Here is a 23,434-nt window from a genome sequence, read left to right on the forward strand (position 1 = left end):
TCATCTCTGGTATTCAGTGCAGACTTTTAATTATTTTTGCATTTCTGTGTGTACAGAGCACATCTTTTAAAAATGATGTTTGTCTGAACCTTTTTTCTAATGGAGCTTGGGTTAAATATCCATATTAGTGTGGACCAGGGGCTAATTTTGTCCCCGTTCCTTGTCACATATCACATATCTGAGTTATTAGTAGCTCAAAAAAATAGTTTGAGGTTTACAGAGGTAGCAGTTTTGTGTAACAGAAGTTTTTCCTTCTTTCCTCTCTTATTAATCATTTGGGATGCCTGAGAATTAGCTTGAGGGCCCTTATGGGGAGTCCAGCGGAGTAAATTGTCTAAACTAGCGCCACCTGTCCAACAATAAGATATAAAGTAATGAATAAGTCACAGGTGCCATTTTTTTCTGCATATTTTTAGAGTGTTGTGTTAGACCTCTAATCTGTGAACTTCTTCTGCCTCTTTGGTGAGGTCCTCCTGGGGTAAAAACATGGAATACACAGCTGGTGAAACATCAACAGATAACATTTATTTGTTTATTCTGAAAAATGCAGAAAAAGACAGATGAACTTCCCTTTAAAGCGGGAACTACATATTAGGCAGATCCTGAGGAAAAAAACAAAACAGAACACTGTGCCAACTCTACTTTCCCTGTATTATCAGACAGAAAAGTACCCAAAAATATGTATGACTCTGAATAAACCATGGATCCATCACTTTTACACATTACAAATTTACAGTATCATCATAAAATATGTCCTATGACAGGAATCCCAAAATGAAATGATTTGTTAAAGTCACATTCAACCAGTCCACTTGCACAGCCTGCTGGTCACATAATATACTGCAATCCCAGTATGACTGCATGTACTACAGCATTTAGCCCCGAGCTGAGGGGAAAAAAAAAACAATCTAGACTACATACATGTGGATCTGTCTTCACAAAGGTATTACTACAGACATTTAAACAGGAACAGATCAATGAGACAGTATTTTAACCTGACAAATCAAAAAAGAAATTATAGGAAATGGGGTTACCAGGAGTGTTAAGGCTGCAAATGATATTACAAATGTGATTTTATCAATGAGTGTTTTATGATTCCTGGTACCAACACCCAAAATTTCATTCACTTTGCACCATAGTATACTTTGACAATAGCACTCATTTAACACCAATCTACATGCTTGAATTAATACATTCAACACATTTTGTAGTTGGAATAATCATAGGATGTACATTAGAGGAACAAGGCCTGCTGGTTTGCTCATCACCTTTGACCTCTCCCATTCATATTTTCAGTGGATCCTGGTTCAGAAGTTTTTGTGACACTACCGAAAGACGAAAAGGTCCATGACAGTAAAAGGGCATTAGTTCTAGTCTGATCACTATTTGACAAACAGCATCATCAGGCAATAAGAGCTGCATCTAGTTACTTTTCCTCTCTAAGAGAGGAAAATCATATGTGCTTGAAGAAAAAGGGTAAAGCATTTGCACAAACAGGAAAAACTGGCAAACTGGAAATAGCTTCATGTCCACAGATGGTCAGATGTCAATACCTTTAGTGATTTTGACAAAACAATATTAACATCACATGAAATCAAAATTTTAAAACACAAACTGCTACAAAGGTGGGTCACATTAGGTTAAGTGAATTTAACAGCATCTATCAGCTTTAAATGGATGGAAGCTCAAACGATAGCCGAAATTACAGTGTGTGACAACCTGTGCTGGGAATAGAGGAGAGCTGTAACTGAAAAAAAATATGATAGATGTATAGGAGGGGAACTCTGCCAACTCTATTAAACCTAACCCACCTTTGCAGCACTGTCTGCATTAATGATTTGGACACAAGTTTAATTCTTGGCCTACTGTTGGTACACCAGCTTTGAAAAGACAAAAACGCAGGAATCTTCTAAGAAACCACTGAACTAGTACTTGCAGCATCAAGCTTCCAAATTGCTCTAGTAAAAAAAAAAAAAAAAAAAAAAAAAAAAACAGCAAACATGACTTCAGAAGGCAGATCAGGAAGTTCATAGTTTATTAAAATTCTATATGATTTAATCTAAATGAGTATAAAAAAAAAACTGTTGAAATCAATGCAAAATTCCTAAGCAAGTGTGAGTGTACAATGTATGGTCCAGTGTACTCTACTCATTTCAAGTTTATTACAAACAGCAATCTTCAACCCTGAAAGCAACTCAGAGAACCGTGAGTATTTCTCAGAATAAAACAACGAACATATCGCATTTTGCCTTGCTACCTCTACCTGTCCTTTGATAAACCTCTGAGAATAAAGAAGGAAACTGAATGTTCCAAATCTCCAGTGTGGCCCAGCCACCGTGAGGTCCGTTTACAAATCAGATAATAAATACAGGCATCCAAATGGGCTACAACAGCAAATATTTTGAAAATATTTTCCTCATGCATACACACAAGCATACGTCTGACTGAGATTATGAGCTTCCTATACCCTCTTGTCTACTCTCAACAGTTATTCTTTACAGTGCAACAGTATGGCAGCAAATGGATAGCAGTGCTTTCATTAAAAAAAAAAGAATGGAAAATAAAAATATATACAACATCATGGAAAAGCAGTAGTTTCATCTTTTGGTCCTGTGTCCATTACAGACAGAACTGCTTTTTTAAATTCTTCCTCATATCAACAACAGTAGTTTCCACAAGACTGAAGAGCTGTGGGAGGAAAAGGTGGAACAAGTATTAGGATTTTAAATCTTGCTGTTTGAAGGTGCGTGTATTACACCCACATCGCACATATCTTTGTTTGGTCAAATGCACTTTTTGAGGACAGCAGAGTGCTGACTATGATCCTTTCAACTGTCTTTAGTTCCCAAACATGCTTAATATTGTTGGGCTTCATCTGTCACTTAAAGGATGACTGGGTCTGAAAAATGTGAAAGTGACCATGGCAACATTGAGTGGGAGTTTAAAAACAAGGCGAGGTGCAACGTTATCAGTTAACCAGCTGTCTGAAGCCAGTACAAAGCCGTACCACTGCCAAAAATCATGACAGCGTCAGAAAAAAAACAAAAGAGACTAAATAAATAACATCAAATCAAAGTCACTCATTTACTGACAGCTGAGTCATGGTCACAAGGAAAAGTGAAGTGGTTATCAGCAAAACAAAGCTAATCAAGAGGGAAAAGGACATTGATTCCGTCATGCTGGCTGAGAATTCCCCCAATACAACATGGCAGCACAATACAGTAAAAATATGAGCTGTGCAGCATTTCTCTTGTTTCCTCTCAAAGCCACACAAGACAAGTCTGCTGCTGTGCCTATGCAAAATCTGCCATAATTTCTTTTGACATGACATGGGTGGAGTCAAGACAGGCATTTTAGCTGTAGCTGTTCACTAGGAGGTGTTAAACACTGGTGTTCTCTCTCACCAAAGAGTAAGAGGCCAAAGTCTAGAGTTTCATTATTCAGGTATTTGTGTGACTTGCTTTACAGCATGGAAGACAGAGGAAGTACATACTTTTACTGGAAATGAACAGATTAAATACTGCAGTTTGCTTACGAGTCCATTTAAAAATGCTACACCGCTCTGTTAATGTTACAACGCAATTTGTTCTCATAATTACACCCTGGTGTTACCTGTACAACCAGTAGGTAATTAAGAAATGTCCCTCAAAAACTAACAACCTTTTATCAGTCACAAAAACCTATTTGCATAAAACAAATCTGAGCTGGGCTTGTATGGCTTTGGGGTAGTGAAGATTCTGTGGCTACCTCAATGTCAGTTTCACTACGGGATGACGCAGCGTCTCTCACCTCGTTACAACTGAGAACCTTCCGAACCTCCATGCGCATAGCCCCCTTTAGATTTCATCTGGGCCTGAACAAGGTCCACCTACACAAAAGGTGCAAATGTTAAAGACCGACAACATACGCTCGTTATAATCTATTAGCTAAACATTCTGAAAAGTGAACAAAAACCTACTGATGGCAATCCCATGCCCATATCCCCCGAGCCTACATGTGTGGTGTGAACAAAGTTTGTTGGCTCCCCAATCATGGAGCGATCGATCCGTCGCCGCCGTTTCTGAAAACGAGTACCATAAACAACTTTGAAAACCATAACATCAATAGAAATCTTGAATTTTAAAATGAAACATTACTAAGCAGAGGAGACAGTTGAAACAAACTCTATACCTCAACTCAAAAAATTTATTTCACAAGCAGTGGGCCTGAGCTGAGGAGCTCAAACTGAGACACAGAGTCACTCGTAAAATCATAATTAATTCAATCTTTTCTATTAGAAGAAAAACTGGCTGGCAAAAATCAGCAACAGTAACTGAATCCTTATTAAATCTAAGTAAGCATTGTGCCAGTCAGTGGCATGTGGTTGAGTGGAGGCCCTGTCACTTTATGTGGGTCATGTTCTGTGTATTTTATCAGGCACAACAATACATTTTCTTAGTATATTTTTAAAATAGCAGATATTTACCATAGCCACACCTTAACCAAAATATTAGCTGTTGGGTCAGGACATTGCATAACAGCAGACAACACTGTTCTATTAACCTACTATTAACCTAAGAACACATTTCATACCAATCTCTCCCCAAAAAAACTGTTAAATTAGAAAAAGTGAAGTGACTCTTCCAACTAAATTTCATACTCACTGGTTGTGGCTGCTCTGCAATGCAGCAGCTGAAACAAACCCAGAACTCTGTCATTCTGAGGCAGAAGAAGAAGCCACAGCAGTTTCCTCGCTCAGCTCAGACGTCTTCCTGTTCAGTCTTACCAGAGTCACAAACATGCACCGGAAACTGATGACAGACACAGGACACTGGTTTCTCTGGGGGTGAACCGTTGGCACACAAACTGTTCTTCCAACACAGGGCAGCACGCACCTGTCCACATAATAATGAAGGAGAAGAAAAATCTCAGTCAAATGCTGACTTTTTAAAAATCAAACGAGCCATTGTGGCAGCCATAGATTTGGATCAGCGGTTGTGGGCACTTCATGAAAGTTTCCATAGTTAACAGTTAACTAGGCCTATATCTCTACATGCCAGAACTTTTAATAATAATAAAAAAGAATATTTATTTTCTATCACCATTTTTTTGGTATTCTCTCACTCAGCGTAAATGCATTTCATAATGTCACTGCAAGTTTTTCTTAAGGTATTTTTGTTTGCAAATATAAACGCAGTCACACACATCTAGAATATATATTTAAAGTATTATGACTTCCTCATAAAAAAAACAAAAAAAACCCCAAACTAAATTTAACAGTCTTAATGTTAATAAAAAAACAACAACAAAAAACTGACATCAAATTGAAATGTGAAATTGATATGGTTGTACATATACATATATCTAGACCTCTTCCAATCCTGTACAACTCTTAAGTCATAGTAAAGAAATCAGGTCGTGCACTGTGCCTTTCAGTACAGGCTTGTGAGCAGTCAGCCGTTGTATCCAATTGATCAGTATCACTTTTGCTTTTGTGGGTCATCTCTTGTGGTAAACAATGAAGCACAGGAAAATAACCTTGGACTCTCAGGGTCAGTGATCAGCCTGTGTTTCAGTTTTCATCAAGTTGTTATTAGGACTGCAGTCTTGATAAGGCATCCATTATAATTAACATCCTGGTAGAGTTGAAATCATCTAAAAGCTTATTGCAATAGCAGGACAGCAGGAATAGAAAAGTATTGTCTAGCAAAATGTCGGGAAATGCCTATGTTGTTACTGCTTCACATTTTGTGTTGCAACATAACACATCCTATACTGTAGAACAGAGACATTTACTTAGGAGCATGTGATCTTCAGGGGCTGGCCTAAGATGACACTTTTCCTATAGAAGATACGTGTTTATATGTTAGAACACGGAGTGCCACTGCGTAGACACAATTCTTTAATTAGTACTTGCATTCTTACATACAAAAATGCTTTACGTTGACTGTGTTTGCTGGACTTGGGAACTAACTAACTTGCAAAGCTATTTAAAACTCTTTCATTTTATAACTAAATGTTCTCTAGGAGAAATCGGTTGTGGGCACTTTGCTGCAGCTCTGTGGCTTTAAATGAAATTATTAGAGAAACCTCATAAAAACATAAAGATATGTTTGACTATACATTTAACAATATGATAATTCAGAAATCGTTTAGACTACTTCTGCCAAACCGCAGTTACAAGCTTATAAGGGAATAAAGTTAATATAAATGTCTCATTTCGAGTACAATTGAATATCAGTACGATCACATATGTCAAAGTGGCATTCGAGGGAGTACAATGGCTTTGGCGTGTATAATTTAACTTGGCAGCATCAGAGAAACAGGATCAGGGCTTTTCTTCAGCCATTATTTGTGTCAAACAGGAGGTGACAGGAGGATAAAATGATCTGCCAAATGTAAAGAGCCCGCTGACAAAGTAGATTTCCCAGTTACTGACTCTGCAGCTGACGGTACACATCGCTGACATTGAACTGTTACTGTGCGCTCAGTGCAGGTGAATCACACTTCAGAAGGCTGAGAATGAGTGCAGAGGTGCTTAATGTTGATCTTAATGACATCTGAAATCCTTCTGGGATTAAGTAACTCTGTCTCTGATCTTGGATTACACGGTATTTACAAACAAATGAACGTTATGTAACTTCGCTCCGCTGCGGCAAAGACTCTTTACACGACGAGTCCAAGTTGAACTCACAACTGGGTGCAATTCACCTTAGGTACCAATGGTAACACAGTGTTTCAGAATTAATTTCAACTGAGTAGCTTTAGTAGAATGGGGTCGTTGCCTGCAGCGAACCAGAGTTAGCATTACAGCTGCTAACACAGTTAGCTGACAAGCTAACGTTCACTCGATAATAGCCGCAGGTCTGTGTTTTTTTCCATTGACAGCTAGCTAACCAAGCTAACTGAACCCGTTTTCGAAAACTGCGGCTACAATATTCAACAAAAATGAAATATAAGACATATTAATGTTCCCTTACCGTTACAAAACATATCGTAACTCTTTCTCTAAGATTTATGATGGTATTAAATGAACAAACTTACCAGGTTGTGGCCGGTTTCCCGGAGAAAAGCAACCGATCGACTGAAAGCTAAAGAATGCAAAAAACCAGGAACTGCGCTCAGTGTTTACGTCATGCGACGTCCGTTTTAAAGCGTGACGACTTCCGTTTTTGATCCACGTTTTCTCGCAGGAGCTCTTAACGCCAAAAACACGACTTTGAATACTAAAGATGAGGCCGTTAACAGAGGAGGAAACAAAAACGATGTTTGAGAAGCTGTCGAAATAGTAAGTGACCGTGAAGGACACTTTGTTTGCTTGTATACGCTCAAATTATATCAAAAATTATTAGCATGCCCGTTAGCTTGTGCTGTGTGTGATGTCCATGCTTTCTCACACAACAGCATTGGTGAAAACATAAAGCTTCTTGTGGACCGACCTGATGGTACATACTGTTTCAGGCTACACAATGATCGTGTGTACTACATGAGGTAATTATACTCATTATATTGTATATAACAGAAGTGTTTACACTTTGTACAATATCTCTTAAATGTATTACTGCATCGCATCTCAATGACTGCATTATTTTTAAGTTGACAAGTTGAGCATTTCCTCATATAACCAGTCAAAAACATTTACTTTAGAAAGACGATATTGAAAATACATGCACTCAGAAAGAATACACGTGTGATCACTGACACATAACTTAGAAACTCATGTCATCATTGGCACAAAATTGACTACACGTGCGACTTCCTATGCGCTGAAAACCCCTGACATGGTTATAGAGTGATCTGTAAACAGAAATGATTCCATACTAAAAGACCTAAAAACGCATAATAAGAGAGATCTGATGAAGGACAGAGCATGTGTTCAGAAATACAGTTGGACATACCAGGATTGACAAGAAGCTTTAAAGGTGTACTTACCTTGTTGTGTTAAGTTCTGTTTAATCCAGAAGTAATGCCATTATTGTAAGGTGGTAAAATCTTGAATCATTTCACAGCTAAGTGATACTGCACAGGGGGGTGTACTGACTTCTGTTGTGTAATGTACATGCTTAGGTATCATTCAGCACCTGGAGAAATTTATTAATCCTTGTTTCATGTCCACAGTGAGAAAATCCTTAAGTTGGCGACAAACATTTCCCGGGACAAGCTCATTTCAGTGGGTACATGCTTTGGGAAGTTCACAAAGACCAAGAAATTCCGCCTGCACATCACAGCGCTGGATTTCCTGGCACCTTATGCAAAGGTGACTAAACATACATAATTTTACTATCATTTGTATCTTTGGCGTCACTAACTCTCTCTGTAGCTCCTGTTAAGTGAGAGGAAGTGAACCAATTCAGGTATTAGTGACGTGGCAGGTGCTTTCCGGTAGAGCCTCAATTTGAATTGATGTCGGATGACTGCTGCTCCAGTGGATCATGTGAAGTCCCTGTTTGTTGCCATTGGTAACATTCAACAAAATTTTAGCAATACCACACCTACAGTTGCTGTAACTGAGATGTTAATACAGATGCATGTTCCCGCACAGAAGCTCTCATCTGTTGGAATTAACTAAACAAGCCAAGTATAATTTTGCTAAAACCCAGAAAGGATAGTTTGTCTACGTTTCACTGCCTAACCAGTCAACTCAATCCTGCTGTATGAGGCTCCTCCCTGACGGCTACACTTTGTGCAGCCTCTAAAGTTCAATTATATGGATATTCTGAAGCTGTTTGGGTTTTAATTGAATATTAAAGTAAGTTAAATGTCAACATGAAAGCAGTCTGTTGAGCTTTTAGGCTGTAAAACACTGCATGAACATATATCAACTTATGATTCTGCTCTTTGTATGCTGTATGCAATGATATCCTGGTATTGCAATATTAGTTATGTTTAGCTATGACAATCAAACTGTAAATATTTGAAATATTAACAGGCTCACTTCAGTTTAATGTGGATGTTTCTGGTAATGTGTGCATCTTTGCCAGAGGTTGACAACCGTCCATTCGAAAAATTGATTGAGAATTACTGGACAGTCGCTAATGTTTGTGTATACAAGTTCTGATTGAATTGTTTTTTTTTTGTAATTGAAGTTTTTATTCCATGTTTTTACATTTTAACCACAGAACACAGACAAAAACACCCAAACAACAAAATGTGAGGTTCAGTACAAAACCAGCTGTCGTGATGCATTAAGTTTGTATTCAGTTTGTAGACAGGAAGGTGCAAAAATTGTCCCATTGTTCCATCGCGTCTTCATTCCTAGAGGTTAGTCGTCCTAACATCTTCTCACAGGCCACATTCTCAGTCATTTTTTCTTTCCACATTTTCAGAGTTGGGGAATGAGGATCCTTCCATAACTTTAGGATCAGACATGCACATGTCACAAAAGCAGTATTTAAAACTCTAAAACTATGTCTGTTTAACAAGGGCACCTCTGTTCTATCTCCTAATAAACATAGTCTAGGTGATTTGGGTACATTACAAGATAACCAACTCTGCATATAACTTAAAACATTGTTCCAAATCGGAAAAACCAAAGGGCACTCCCACAGAGCATGCATCAAAGTACCCTGAGCTTTCTGACATTTCCAACACAGATCATTTCTGCTAATACCCATTTTATAAAGTCGAGAGGGGGTATAGTAATATCTATTGAGAATTTTATATTGAATGAATTTTCCCTTGGCTTCTCTAACATATAATCCACAATTTGACATAATTGAATCCCAAATATCGTCATCTATAAAACAATGTAAATCTTTTTCCCATATTGCTTTTAGACTTTTAATTGTGTTATTATTTGCCCAAGGGCAAACGTTATACCATTTAGAGGCTTTACACAGTAATGGAGGTAATAGCAGAAATGTCTCTACTGGGGTTCTCTCCTGTGATTTATATTTTCCTTTTAAACAATCCCGTATCTGTAAATACTTCCAAAAGTGGCCATGACCCTCTAATTTGAATTTCTGCTTGATTTCATTAAATGTCATAAAGACATCGCCCTCAAATAAGTCACCAACAGTTCTTATACCTTTTCGTAGCCATTGTGCCCAGTAGATAGACTGTTTACCAATCTTAATTTTGGGGTTGTTCCATAAAGACGAGTACCTCATGACATACGGATCAAGCTTGTATTTTCTATGTACCTCCAGCCATACCATTTTGGAAAATTTTAAGATTGGATTTTCAAACTTGTCTTTGTTCAACTTTTGAGATAAAGTTTCGATTGGCGTAAATGGAGAAGTAAGTTCCTGTTCAATTAAAATCCAATCCAGGTCAACTTTCCCCGCCCAATGTTTGGCTAGTCTAGACATTTCGAAGGATATACTGTAGTGTTCCACATTGGGCAGGGCTAAGCCCCCTTCCTTTTTCGGCTGACAGAGTCGACTTAGGTTAATGCGTGGTTTACGACCATCCCAGAGAAAGTGTTTTATCATGTTATTGTAATTTAATAATAGTGGCTGGGGGATACATATTGGTAACATTCCGGTATAGTAATTAATAAGTGGGGTTATGACCATTTTCACTGCATTTACCTTCCCCCATAATGTCAAATTTAATTTACTCCATTTATCCAAATTTGTCTTAATTTTGTTTATCAATTTGCCCATGCTGTCAGCCAAAATATCCTCAATGTCTGGGTCCAACTCAATTCCTAGATACTTCATCCCTTTATGCATCCACCTGAAATTGAAACCAGACACAGAGCCGTGACTGCAAGATTGAGAGACTGGCATGGCTTCAGATTTTTGCCAATTAATTTTATACCCAGAGTACATTGAGTATTCATCAATAACCTCTAGCAGAGTTGTAATAGAGTTAGCAGGGTCTTTACTTAAAACCAAAATGTCGTCTGCGTATAAAAACAATTTGTGTTCCCTTCCTCCCCCCAACACACCTCTGATTAGTGAATTTTCTCTAATTTGAATAGCCAAGGGCTCTAGAAAGATGGTAAATAAAAGAGGGCTTAAACTGCACCCTTGACGGGTCGATCTGGAAATATCGAAAAAATGGGAGAGTACCCCGTTAGTAAAAACAGCTGCCTGTGGCTTGGAATACAGAATCTTAATCCAGTGACAAAAATTGTCACCCAAACCAAACCTTTTCAGAGCAGTAAATAAAAAAGACCATTCTACCCTGTCGAACGCTTTTTGGGCGTCTAAAGATATGGCTAACACAGGATCAACGTTGTTTTTGTTCAACCATAAGAGATGTAACAACCTTCTCATATTATCAGATGCAGATCTGCCCTTGATAAACCCAACTTGGTCTTTATGTATAATTTGTGGTAACCCAGTTTCTAATCTTGTTGCTAGTATTTTAGATAATATTTTACAGTCAACATTTATTAAACTTATTGGTCTATAATTGGCTGGGTCCGTTACGTCTTTGTCAGTCTTCGGGATAAGTGATATTATTGCCTGATTAAAACTTGGAGGAAGCAGCCCATGTTCAAAAGCTTCATGAAATACTCTTGTTAAAAATGGGCAGAGTGTGTCTGTAAATCTCCTGTAAAATTCAGCCGGAAAGCCATCAATCCCCGGTGACTTTCCAGTTTTCATTGCATTAATTGCCTTCTTTACTTCTTCCTCTGTTAAGGGGGTTTCCAATTTGTCCTTTTCTTCTTGTGAAATCTTTGGTATTGTTATTTTATCAAAAAATTCATCTAGTTGTTTCGTGTTAGTCTTATTTTCAGATGTATAAAGGTTTTGGTAGAATGTTTTAAAAACTGTGTTAATATCAGATGACGATGTAACTAACTTATCATCTTTTTTAATTGCTGTAATAACATTTTGGCTATCTATTTTTTTAAGTTGTCTTGCTAATAGTTTCCCTGTTTTTTCACCATTTTCATAGAAATGTGTTTTAAGCCGGAAAAGTGCATACTCTGCTTTCTTGTTATATATGTCATGAAGATTATATTTAAGTTTACAGATTTCTTTAAATTTAGTTTCGTTGAATTTTTCAGCTAATTGTTTTTCAAAAATACATATTTTTTCCTCCAAAGTTTTAATCTTGTTCTTATTTTCTTTAATTTTCTTTGAGCAATAACCCAAACATTTTCCCCGGACAAATGCCTTGAGAGCATCCCACACTGTGGCTAATCTATCAGTAGACCCAACATTCACCTGTAAAAAATATTCTATATCTTTTTGTAGAGATAGCACAAATTGTTCATCCTGCAGTACACTTGTATTTAGTCTCCATCTACCTCTATTGACTCTCTCCGTTTGCAAGTTTATACGTAATTCTACAGGAGCATGATCGGTTAAGGCAATGACACCTATTTTACTGTTCACTACTAGATCAACACATGCATTGGAGATCAAAAAATAATCTATTCGGGAGTATGTTTTGTGTGAATGAGAATAAAATGTGTACTCCTTTTCCAAGGGATGAACAAGTCTCCAAATATCTTCCAGGCCAATATCTTCTCTTAGAGATTTCAAAGCCAATCCTGTTTTAGTTGTTAAGGTTGTATTGATGGTGCTTCTGTCTATATATTCATCTAACACATTGTTAAAGTCTCCACCTAGCAAGATATGTCCCTCTATGTTCCCCAACATCTCATTGATTTTGTAAATAAATTTAGGTTCATCTCTATTTGGGGCATAAACATTACACAATACTACTTTTACACCATTAATAAGTGCTTGGAGACACAAAAGTCGCCCATCTTCATCCTTAAATTGTTGCAGTAGAACAAAATGTAACTTTTTATGTATAAGTATCATAACACCACGACTTTTGCTTGAAACCGAATTATGAAAAATTTTGCCCACCCAATCTCTCTTTAATTTCACTGCTTCATTTTCATTTTCAAAGTGAGTTTCTTGAATGTAAGCAACGTCAGTGTCATGAGACTTAAGATAATTCAGTATTTTCTTACGTTTAATTGGTGTGCTGCAGCCATTTATGTTCCATGAAACTATATTTATTCCTGTGCTACCCATTACTCCACATTTAAACGCTCTGTACCTCCCTGTCTGAAATAATTAAACATACACCGACAGCTTAATGTGAACCAAAATATAAACAAAATTAGTACCTCACATTGAACGCTCTCAAGAGAAAAAACAAAACAAAAAATAAATGGCGCTGTTCTAAAAAGGAACATGACAGCGCACATGCCCAATAGGCGAAGCTTCAAGTAGTCTCTGGTCCGTGCGGGTCCCGCAGACAGCGTCCTCGGCTCCTCCAGCTGCCCAGGCTGCACCCCAGTGATCCTGTCCCCGTCATTTGGAATTATTTCTGGACTCTCTCCTGTCCGCTACTTTTACATCCTCGTCAGGCCAGTTCACTCTCAATGTAGTCACGTACAAATCTCTGAGCTTCCTCCACATCATCGAAGCTCTTTCGCTGTCCTTTCCATGTAAATTTGAGTGTTGCGGGATGTGCCAGCGTGTGTTTCACCTGATGCTGCCAGAGCGTTTTCATCACTGGGAAGAATGGTTTCCTTTGCTTTGCGCGTTCTGCAGTCATATCCTCGTAAATCGACAGGCGGCAATCATTCCAGGTAAAACCTTTCTTTTGTTTAGCAACAGTCAGGACTTTACGACGTGCAGTGTAGCGGAGAAATCTTATCATTATGATGCGAGGTGGCTGGTCCGGTCCGGGGCGGGGTTGTAAACTTCTATGGCATCTCTCGATTTCAAACTCTGCTCCGGTTAGACCCAGGCCATCAGAAAGGATCTTCTGTACATAATCACTCAAACCTCCGCCAGTCTCTGAGCCTTCTTTCAATCCAATAAGCCGTACATTCTTTCTGCGACTTCGATTTTCTTGATCTTCAACTCGAGCCCAGAGGTGCTTGAGCGTTTTAGCGTATGCGCTGTTGTCCTGAGCCATAGTAGTTACCTTGTCTTCGATATCCGAGATGCGGCCCTCGGCTTCGGCCATCCGGACCTGGGTCGCACTCAGAGTGTTCTTAAGTTCAGCCATATCAGACTTAATAAACGACACATCAGCTGCTACTCCAGTCATAATTGCTCCCATTTTTGTCATCTCCATGAATAAGGCGCTCATATCCGTGTTTGGAGTTTCTCCGGTGTCAGCAGTGTTAGCATTAGCAGTGTTAGCTGTAGGAGAGCTAGCAGTAGCATCCCCAATGTTCATCGTTTGCAAACGAGTCTGAACATTCTTTTTCTTCAAATTTGCAGTCATCCTCCACAAAAACGTCGAGAACCCTGCCTTGAAATTACGTTTGGAGAGAGTTTTAGTTGCCAAAAAATAGAATTAGGTTGACGGGGTTCAGAGCTCTCCTACGGCGCAGCCATTCCCTGATACCTCACCACGTGACTCCCTGATTGAATTGTTAATACTTTTAATCTGTGCCAGTACCATTAAGTTAAAAATATTCATGCTTGTATGAGTAACTTGAAACTATCATGTCTTCAGTTCAAGGTGTGGGTAAAACCTGGAGCAGAGCAGTCTTTCCTGTATGGGAACCACGTGCTAAAATCAGGCCTCGGGAGAATCACTGAGAACACTATGCAGTATCAAGGAGTTGTGGTTTATTCCATGGCTGATGTGCCTCTGGTAAGTCATTTTAACTATGATGCTCTTTCATTCTGTTTGTTGGACACAGTTTATATTGTAAAAAGGATTTTTATAGTCTCTCCAGGGCCACTCATGTCGGGTGGAAAAAAACAAGCATATTCTGAAAAGAGATGTTAGATATGCTATGGTGTGATTCCTTCACAAGGTGTCATTCCTGAATTGAATACATCCATACATATGGTATGCTCAACTGTAGAAAAGGAGTGATGTCACTTTAACTATAGAATGTGGGACAAAAGGGATTTTGACCTTTTGTTTTTGCTTATCAGGGTTTTGGAGTGGCAGCCAAGACGACTCAGGAGTGTCGGCGAGTGGACCCCATGTCCATTGTCGTGTTCCACCAGGCAGATGTGGGGGAGTTCATTAGGAGTGAAGACACATTAACATAAAGATGTAGCAAACAACTGGACTGTCAAATCTTTTTCTTCTCTATTGCATACCCATGTGCATTCATTGAAATTCACAACAGCAGCAGCTTGTTTTCAGCTGCTTTCTTTTACTACTGAGGATTTTATAGGGACATGGTTGGACTATATTTCTCTGCAGTGCATGGACTGAAACACTCACCTTGAAGTACTGTTTTTCTGCCACCTAAAAAGCCTCTGTTGTATCAAATGTCAAAATGAAGGGAGTGTGTTTCTGTGTGCATGTTTCTTGTAAATGTCATTTTTAAAATAAATCGATGAAAACTTAGTATTTCAGTCGTGGGAGGCTTTCAGTATAGGGCTGTAGTAAAGACATAACTTTTTATGTTTTGAAAAAAAACAAAGGTACAACTAATCTTAAAATTATGAAACGTGAACATTTATTGAATTAGCTTTGATCATGAGTAACCGTGTAAAAAAGGTATTCAACAAAGACAATAACAGATTCATCTGAAAATAAAATTCTTTTGATGGACCAAAACAAGTCAGACCAGGTTTTGATTCTTCATTGTTCTCCATCGGTCCTTGAGGTTGACATTCGTTCGATTATTGAAGGAGTAATATGACCTTATCTGCTTCCAGTTGCCTTCTCCAAACTTTTTGACTCCCTCTTTTAAGTTCTGCGTCTCGCGCTCAGTCCACATCTGCAACAAAACAGAATAAGGAGGTTAGTTGACTTTTTGCCACCATGGCACAGAAGCCCAAACGTGAAGACAATGCTTTATTGCTGATATTTGTGCAAGGTAGTGTAACTGACTAAACTTAAAACTCTGCTTGTATTGTGCTTGAATCGGGCTGCTGATTGCAAAGCCACTACTTTTTGAACATCAGTGCTACAATCTCCTTCAATGTTTGCTGATTTTAAGGAATTTTAAACATCCTGTCAGAAAGTAATTCTCCATCGATTTGTGAATTGATTTTTACTTTTGTATGTTGCCAAGCCTTGTTATGCTTACCTTCCTCCTTTGGCCTGAATTTGAAATGGTGCTCTGATTTGATCCTTTGGAAAACACAAAACAAGTTATGGAATGAATAAGATTTTCAAAACTAGATTCACAAAGGACTATTTAAAAGCAAATCTGATATTTTATTACCACAGTTTGTTTTGGAGGGGAAATGTGATTCTTCATCAGTCCATGTTTCCTTGCTTTCTTGCGCTTCATGGAGCAGTCTTTTCCTGTAAACAAAAGCAAGTGTCTTCACTGTCTGATGCCGACTGTCCAGTGTAACTTAACAAAAAGGGGCAAGTGGATAGTTTTCTTTTTTTGTAATGAAGACAGATGATCTTATGATTAATTTTAAGAAATATAATACTATATATTCAGTTAATTAATCTTAAAAGTTAATTCATCATGTTTTGTAACGTTTATAAATTCAGACACTTCAAAATAAAAATTGAGGTGGAAATGCAAATGTATCAGTCAACCTTGTGACTTTGAAAAACAGCACAAATCAAAATGACCCATATAAAAATAAACCGATTATCTTCGAGACTCAAGACGAGTCTAGAAGATAATCTACATAAATCCACAACAGAAGAGTAAATCCACTTTTAGTTAAAGCTGCTGCTGTTATCTTTACTAACCACTTTGATGAATGATTGTTGTTTTGAGCGGAGTCCCTGTGAGGAGTAGAGCTAGTTTGAGGGACAGGATGAAGACTGGGTGAGCTGTCCAGTGAAGAGTCTGTGATGCAGATGTCCTCTATATTATCTGGACCCCTGCAGAAATTGTTTATCAAAGGTCAAGGCTTGAATCATCAACTAAAATACTAAGATCAATTAAATATTTACACTTACTTGCTCAGAGGATCTCCGGCCAACTGTTTGCGAGGTTTCTGCACTGGAGTTTTGCAGGAGGCCGAGAGCTCCAGGTGGTCTTCCTCGCTGTCTGTTGGTAACTGTTTTGCCTTCTTGGAATTACTGCATGATAAGAGTTCAGTTAATAATATTCAGGAAACGGGAAATGTGTTTTTACTGACTGTTGATTGAAATGGCATCAGTTGAAAAGTCATACTTTCAATAGTCAAGGTAATTGCAAAATGTGTATTTATGAAGAAAAAAGTGAACCACAACTCATGCAAAGTGCTAAAACAACAATAGTTACACTTTAATCTACATGATCTTATCAAAGACTGCTTTGGATTGAAACAATTTAGTACAATGTCTGCATTTCTACACTGACAATCAGTGATGCTTCCAGCTTAAAATGAAGAGTTGACTTTAAGTGAAAGCTTTGGGCTCGATGGCCACCCCACATAACAGGCTCTTGATTTGAATTCTTAATAGTATTTGGGGCTGGGGTCAGCTGGTACATCCTCCTCTCTGCTAGCAGCAAGTCTCTTTACATCAGGGAGGAGAACACAGGATGAATTATTCCTAGGGCTTTTGCTCTGTTTAATTTCAAACACCTGCAACTTTGTAAGCCACAGCTCAGTAGCTTTAGATGCCTATTGATTAATTCAGTAGTATGTATAGGGATTTTTACTTGCTCTTATAGCTTATAAATGCTTGCAAGGAGACAAGGTTTGGTATTATGTACATACTATGTAAACCAATTACAAACAATTTAACAATATGGTATTGTTATTGTTATTGACCATAAGATGGCGGCGCGTGCGGATGCAGCAGCCCGGTGCTCTCCAAGGAAACTGAGCACTCCGCCCTCTACATCAATGGAGAGGAGGTAGAGAGGGTGAGGAGCTTCAGGTTCCTAGGGGTCCACATCTCTGCGGACTTCACATGGTCCACCCACATTACACACCAGGTGGGGAGGGCCCAACAGAGACTGTACTTCCTCAGGAAGCTGCGTCAGGCTCTTCTCCCCAAAAAGCTGCTCATGAACTTCCATCGCTTCACCATTGAGAGTCTCCTGACCTACTGCTGTACAGTGTGGTTCACCTGCTGCACTGCAGAGGACAGGAAGGACCTGTAACGGGTGGTGAGAGCAGCAGAGCGGGTGATTGGGCCCACACTACCTCCCCTCAGAGACGTTTACACCAGCAGACTTCAAAGGAAAGCCAGGGGAATCACCAGAGACCCCTCACACCCGGGACACTCTCTTTTTTCCCCACTCCCCTCAGGTAGACGTTACAGGACACTTAGAGTCAAAACCAACAGACTCAAAAACAGCTTTTATCCCCAAGCTGTCAAATGTCTGCTCCCTCCCCCCTGAATGACAATATCATATACCTACAAGTGCAATATTTATGAGTCAGCACAATTCATATTATGTGCAATTTTGCTCTTATGCTGTATATATATTTTTAAGGTGTGTTTTGCTCTTATGTTGTATATATTTTTTAAGGTGTGTTTTGCTCTTATGTTGTATATATATATATATATATATATATATATATATATATATATATATTTTTTTTTTTTTTTAAGGTGTGTTATATAGACTATTTTTATTGCTGCTATTCGGAGAGTACTAAACGGATTTTCATTGTTTTCTGTAACAGTGACAATAAAGATCTATTCTATTCTATTCTGTTCTTATTCTTGGGTGATAAGGGCTCTCTATAGTTTGGGGTTGTATAGGAAAAATAAACTTTTAAATCTGAAAATATTTATGTTTCATAATTTTTTTTACATTGTATGAATAACATGACATTAATGTCATCAGCCCAGTACACCTACATTGATTCATCTTCAGTAGTAATTTATGTCAGGCCTATGTAAGGTGGTGTTGTACGTTTCGATTTACCTTCTGCATGAACTGTTTGACTGATTGTGGAGTTCCTCGCCACGAGTCTCCCCACTGGCCACAGAGTCAAGGGAGTTCCCCTCACTGTCTGCCGACAGCTCAGCTGTACTAGTTGAAGCTCTGCATGACAAAACAAGCTGTTTTAATGCTCTATGCCCACTAAGCAAATCAGGACCACAAGTAACCTAGTCTTAATGAAACTTCATATGCAACACAACAAAAAGTGACTGCGAACATCAGTAAGAACATCTGTCTTACCTGCATTGTGCTCTCTTGGCTCGTCTGGGGCACTTTCGTACGGGTACGTCAACTTCTCTGTCTGGAACTGGGCACTGCAGGTCTTTTTCATTGGATCTAGCCAGGGTCTGTGGTGGCTCTTCTGCTCTGACATCCGTCCGTTGTTCCTGAGAATCTGTTATGCACTGAGAGCTTACTTGACTGTCTGGTTCAACCACCAGCCGAGGCACAGTGTAAAGCTGGCCGCTCCACAGAGCAGAGGGTATCTTTGAGAGTGAACCTGCCAGCGTTTCAGGAGCAGCATCTGTTTGTGGTGGTTGGTCTGCTGGAGAAGCTTCCATGGGGCTGCCCGAATCTCTCTGAAACAGCCCTTCCTGCTCCGAGTCCAGGTTAGTGTCTGTCTTGGGATCAGTTGGGTGTAGCAAGCCAAGATTCTCTATTTCCTGCTCCTCTCTCTCCACATATTCCTCCAACTGAGCGAATGTTCTGTTTTCTGTAGCTGCACTCAAGGCTTTGTAGGCTGCTTCTAGCCTGACCCTCTGGATAACTGAACATTTACTGGAAGACAAGTTTGATAAAAGAAAAAGAGGTTCAACAGGGTATTAAGATCTGGAGACAGTACACAGTGCAAACTGTAGCGATCATTTTGCCACTGGTATGGTACTGCTCAGTGATGAGCAGAAACAGAATGTGCCATGTAGTCTTAGGAGACCTGACAAAGATCACACTCCTTTGGCAATGTTGTATTTTAATAGCAATGGTTGGCTTATCTGAAATCAACCAAAAGGGGAAAAGGGAGCCTACCGAGGTACACATTGGATAACATTTCCTTGCAGATTAGAGGACGGACCAGGCTTGGTTTGCTCATCAGTTCCAGCTGCTTTGTTGTCTTGCTCCACACGTCTTTCATCAATAAGCTGTTCTGCAGCCTAATACACATACACAAAACCAAAAATAAATTACAAGTATATTGACTTGAAACAAACCAGTTACTTATCTGTGGATAACCACGATTCTCAAAGGCAGGGTTTTCTTATTGAACTCATGGGACAATGTTTTAAAGTCTGAAGAGGACTTATCACTGGTAAATAATTAAACACATTTTGGAAAAAAAACTTTGCTGTAATAAAAAAAAAACATTTAAATGGGAAGGATATGACTCGTTGAAATGTTTTAATTAAGTAATTAATTCAAAGATACCTTGTAATTGAAAGGAAAGCTAAACTCAGTCTTTACCTTGTGCCTGATACACTGCATGCATACCTTGTGGAGAAAGGGAACAGTGAACTGAATGAGCCCCTGGCAAAATGCCAGCATCTCCTCCCGGAACTGTTGGAAGTTAATTTTCTTGATGACTTCATGGATTTTACTCTTCCGATTGATGAGACCCATGAATATAGCTTTCTACAGACAACACAAATGTTCAGTAATGTGAGGTACACTGCAAGCACATAAACATGAAGTCAAAACTGCTTCAGTTTAACAAGCTGAGCAATGCATAATTTGGACACATTCTCCTACATGTAATAAAAATGGCTTAATGTAATATGTCAAATTCTATGTGATATTGTAAAACATTTTAATATGTGACAATAAATGAAAACTAGTAAAGTTTGTGGTTTAATGCCTATATAAAAGAGAATTCAATCCATATAATAGTAGTGTGATTTTATTTACATGATGGTAATTGGTACTGGATGCACCACTAAAGACAACAACAAACAAACAAGTCAAGAAATGTCTTGTGGGTTTGCCTTATTTTTGCATCACATGTGAAGATACTATTTAAAACATAACCTGGTGCTGAATCTACTCTTTGGAAGTAGCACTTTATATAATTGTACATAGAAGTCTTCACCTTTGACCGTGTCAGAGGCAATGACTTAATTGAATAAATGTATAGTATAACTTTGTACAGAGATGTGCAAAATTATACATTACCCTACGTTACTTTGTAACATACATCAATGCAGAGTTGCGGTCAATGATTACACCACGAGCAACTCGTCTCTGTAGATGGTGGCAGTAATATGCTGTGGGGCTGTTTGAATGCCAGTGAAACTGGTGCTTTACACAAAGTCAAAGGAATAAAGAAAAAGGAGGATCATCAGCCAAAAAGTTGGGTCTTGGATGCAGCTGAATGTTCTAACAGATAATGAAGCCAAACACATATCAAAAAAGAAATTGCTAAATCTGGCCTCCCCAAAGTTCTGACTTAAACCCCATCAAGAACCTGTGGACTATGATGAAGAAACAAAACTGCATCAGAAAGCTAATCAATTTAGTTTAACTGCACTAATCTTGTCAAGAGGAGTGGCCAAAGATACAACCATCAATGTGAATGCAGCGACTAAGAGAAAGCAAGTCAATATGGATCTTAATGACTGAAAGTATGAGGTAATGCACTGAATATAACAAACACAGAGTAACCTCACCTTGCCAACCATTGGTTTGGGAAAGTGTTTGTGGAGTATCTCTTCTGCTCTGCCAAATTTGTTGTTCTTAATGAAAATCCCCACAATCTATAATACATAAATAATAATAATAAATAATTAGTTGAATCAAATCTGAATATTTGTTGCACACACACACACACACACACACACACACACACACACACACAGAATGGGTGCTAGTATCGCAATCTAAACAGTGGCCTCTGATTTAACAAAAAGGGAACGAAATGTCTTCATGTAAGTGACAGTAAATGTAAGAGCAGAACCATTGCAGCAATTAAGTGTATGAAAAAATTACAAAAATGCTTACCATCTCTGTAATTGAAGCATGCGCATTTTCAAAATCCTGTTGTCGTATGCTGCATTCCTGGTTCATATTTTCCAGCAACATTAAGGCTGATTCCAGAGGAGTTACTGACGAATCAGACTCGAATGACAGGTCTGTTTATAGAGACAAAGCAATATTCATTGTAGTGTGAAGTGAAGCAAAACTCAACAGTGACACTACCAAAGTATATTGAATCAAACTGTCCATCGATTATTGTTACACTCCCATTTTAACAGAATATTTTATTTTATTTTATTGAGTTTTCCCTTAACTTCACTATAAAACATAGAACAGCTGCTGCAGTATTTTGGTTGCAATATTTAAGGTTGCCATTTCTCTCCCATGCCCTGCCCACCCCATCCCATCCTGCCACAGAATATTTTATTTATTGTCAGGCCAATAAATATTACACTAATGCATATCTGCAAAGGGCTTATTTAAGTGTATTCTAACATTTGCAAACAAAAAGTTGTACACAGAGATGCAGCTAAAACAACAACCCTGTCAAAAGCATTTGTGAATAAGTCATCAATGTTGAGCTCACCAAGTTTTTCACCATCATTTATTTGGGAGAGAAACTCCAATACTCGAATCTTTGTTGGCATGACATCAGTGAGCTCCACAGGCCGTACCAAGACACCTGTAACAAATAATGAATAAGCTAGTCATTACCCATAAAAATACACATTCATACAGAAGGTATCCCAAAAATGTATGATCATAGCTGCCTCTACATTCTGTGTTTGTCATTTCTATTTATCCATCGAAGGTCACCTGAAGGGAAACTGATTAAGCTCTGTTTAGGAATTTACAGTCAGGACAAGGCTCACAGTTGATAGACGATGTTTTACTGAGGCACTCCAGTATTTATTTGTTAGAAAATAATACAGGCAACTTATTACCAATGATAAAATTAAGATTTGTCAGATTCTGAAGTACACACTCTCTGTAATGTAGATTAACATTTGGAATGTTATTCTTCTAAACGGTGACTTAAAAAGCAAATGCATTACTCAAAACACCAAAAACAAACATGATGAAAATCCAATTAATGATGCTCATCGACCAGAGTTCCATGTAAACGCAAACCAAGTTACTCTGTGGTTTTCCAGTGGTTTAATAATAAGCTTTCTCTTTTAAACTGGCACTTGCTGAAGATGTACAGTCTACTTGTACTTACAAGTTAACAGACTATTCATATTTGGTTTAAATCTCTTGCCTAAAAACTGTAATTTCAATGCCTTCAACACTTTTGGGAAAGTTTACATGTAGGCAGTTAGCTAAACTAAGCGTAACCTAGCTTTGTGGGCAGGGAGCGAAAAACGAGGGAAGCGGATTGTTGCTTACTGTTAAGTACTTCTCTAAGGCCACAGAAATCCTGGTATCGCCCCTTTTTAAACGCGTCCAGCGACCGAAAAATGTAATAATCCACTAGCCAGCGGTTGACGATAGACTCGACATCCGTTTTGTCGTTGTTTACTGTCTCCTTGGCCGCCATGTTCAACGGAAGCAAGCGAAGGAGTGAAGGCGGGTAAAAGTTTAAGGCCGAACGTCTGGCAGGGATCGTGATTCCCTCAGTTTAGCTTGTCAGGAAGCAATTCGTTACAGTTGTGTAGCGCCACGCCAAGAGTAACATATCAAAAACGTAAAACATATTTAAAAAATACGCTAGAATTACGTAGAGACAGGACTAAATATAGCTCGGTATTAGCACTTCATAATGAGTCAGACGTTATTTCATCAAGG

General features: G+C 38.5%; 3 protein-coding genes across 4 annotated transcripts; 1 reads left to right on the forward strand and 2 right to left on the reverse strand.

Moving 5' to 3' along the window:
- Window positions 1-503: 503 nt before the first annotated feature.
- Window positions 504-7,110, reverse strand: cdc42se2 (CDC42 small effector 2). The gene is made up of 5 exons (XM_023298065.3): window positions 7,024-7,110; window positions 4,644-4,874; window positions 3,959-4,060; window positions 3,790-3,868; window positions 504-2,688 (listed from the first exon to the last, which is right to left on the reverse strand). The coding sequence occupies exons 2-4, from the start codon at window positions 4,695-4,697 to the stop codon at window positions 3,794-3,796; spliced, it is 231 nt and encodes a 76-aa protein (XP_023153833.1). The 5' UTR covers window positions 4,698-4,874; window positions 7,024-7,110; the 3' UTR covers window positions 504-2,688; window positions 3,790-3,793.
- nip7 (NIP7 nucleolar pre-rRNA processing protein) lies at window positions 7,109-15,444 on the forward strand. The gene is made up of 5 exons (XM_023298064.3): window positions 7,109-7,267; window positions 7,384-7,470; window positions 8,098-8,236; window positions 14,374-14,514; window positions 14,805-15,444. Exons 1-5 carry the CDS (start codon window positions 7,212-7,214, stop codon window positions 14,922-14,924), a joined length of 543 nt encoding a protein of 180 aa, XP_023153832.1. The 5' UTR covers window positions 7,109-7,211; the 3' UTR covers window positions 14,925-15,444.
- On the reverse strand, window positions 15,318-23,434 carry terfa (telomeric repeat binding factor a). 2 transcript variants are annotated; one of them, XM_023298062.3, is made up of 13 exons: window positions 23,036-23,434; window positions 22,233-22,328; window positions 21,671-21,801; window positions 21,340-21,426; window positions 20,168-20,308; window positions 19,709-19,833; window positions 18,926-19,462; window positions 18,668-18,787; window positions 16,759-16,881; window positions 16,546-16,680; window positions 16,055-16,137; window positions 15,917-15,960; window positions 15,318-15,604 (listed from the first exon to the last, which is right to left on the reverse strand). In XM_023298062.3, exons 1-13 carry the CDS (start codon window positions 23,184-23,186, stop codon window positions 15,446-15,448), a joined length of 1,932 nt encoding a protein of 643 aa, XP_023153830.2. In that variant the 5' UTR covers window positions 23,187-23,434; the 3' UTR covers window positions 15,318-15,445. The 2 variants fall into 2 exon arrangements, with proteins under 2 accessions (XP_023153830.2, XP_023153831.2); XM_023298063.3 differs by having other exon boundaries at window positions 15,511-15,604; window positions 16,058-16,137.

This window comes from Amphiprion ocellaris, chromosome 1 (genome assembly GCF_022539595.1).
Source record: "Amphiprion ocellaris isolate individual 3 ecotype Okinawa chromosome 1, ASM2253959v1, whole genome shotgun sequence".
NCBI lineage: Eukaryota > Metazoa > Chordata > Actinopteri > Pomacentridae > Amphiprion > Amphiprion ocellaris.

Excerpts from the sequence above, each read along its gene's own strand:
- cdc42se2 (XM_023298065.3), bottom strand. The coding sequence starts at position 4,697 with ATGACAGAGTTCTGGGTTTGTTTCAGCTGCTGCATTGCAGAGCAGCCA. Across the intron at positions 4,061-4,643 it reads TTGCAGAGCAGCCACAACCA|AAACGGCGGCGACGGATCGA; the intron begins GTGAGTATGAAA and ends ACTCGTTTTCAG. Across the intron at positions 3,869-3,958 it reads TGGGCATGGGATTGCCATCA|GTGGACCTTGTTCAGGCCCA; the intron begins GTAGGTTTTTGT and ends CCTTTTGTGTAG.
- nip7 (XM_023298064.3), top strand. The coding sequence starts at position 7,212 with ATGAGGCCGTTAACAGAGGAGGAAACAAAAACGATGTTTGAGAAGCTG. Across the intron at positions 7,471-8,097 it reads GATCGTGTGTACTACATGAG|TGAGAAAATCCTTAAGTTGG; the intron begins GTAATTATACTC and ends TCATGTCCACAG. Across the intron at positions 14,515-14,804 it reads CCATGGCTGATGTGCCTCTG|GGTTTTGGAGTGGCAGCCAA; the intron begins GTAAGTCATTTT and ends TTTGCTTATCAG.
- terfa (XM_023298062.3), bottom strand. The coding sequence starts at position 23,186 with ATGGCGGCCAAGGAGACAGTAAACAACGACAAAACGGATGTCGAGTCT. Across the intron at positions 21,427-21,670 it reads ATGCTTCAATTACAGAGATG|ATTGTGGGGATTTTCATTAA; the intron begins GTAAGCATTTTT and ends TATGTATTATAG. Across the intron at positions 19,834-20,167 it reads CTGTTCCCTTTCTCCACAAG|GCTGCAGAACAGCTTATTGA; the intron begins GTATGCATGCAG and ends TATGTGTATTAG.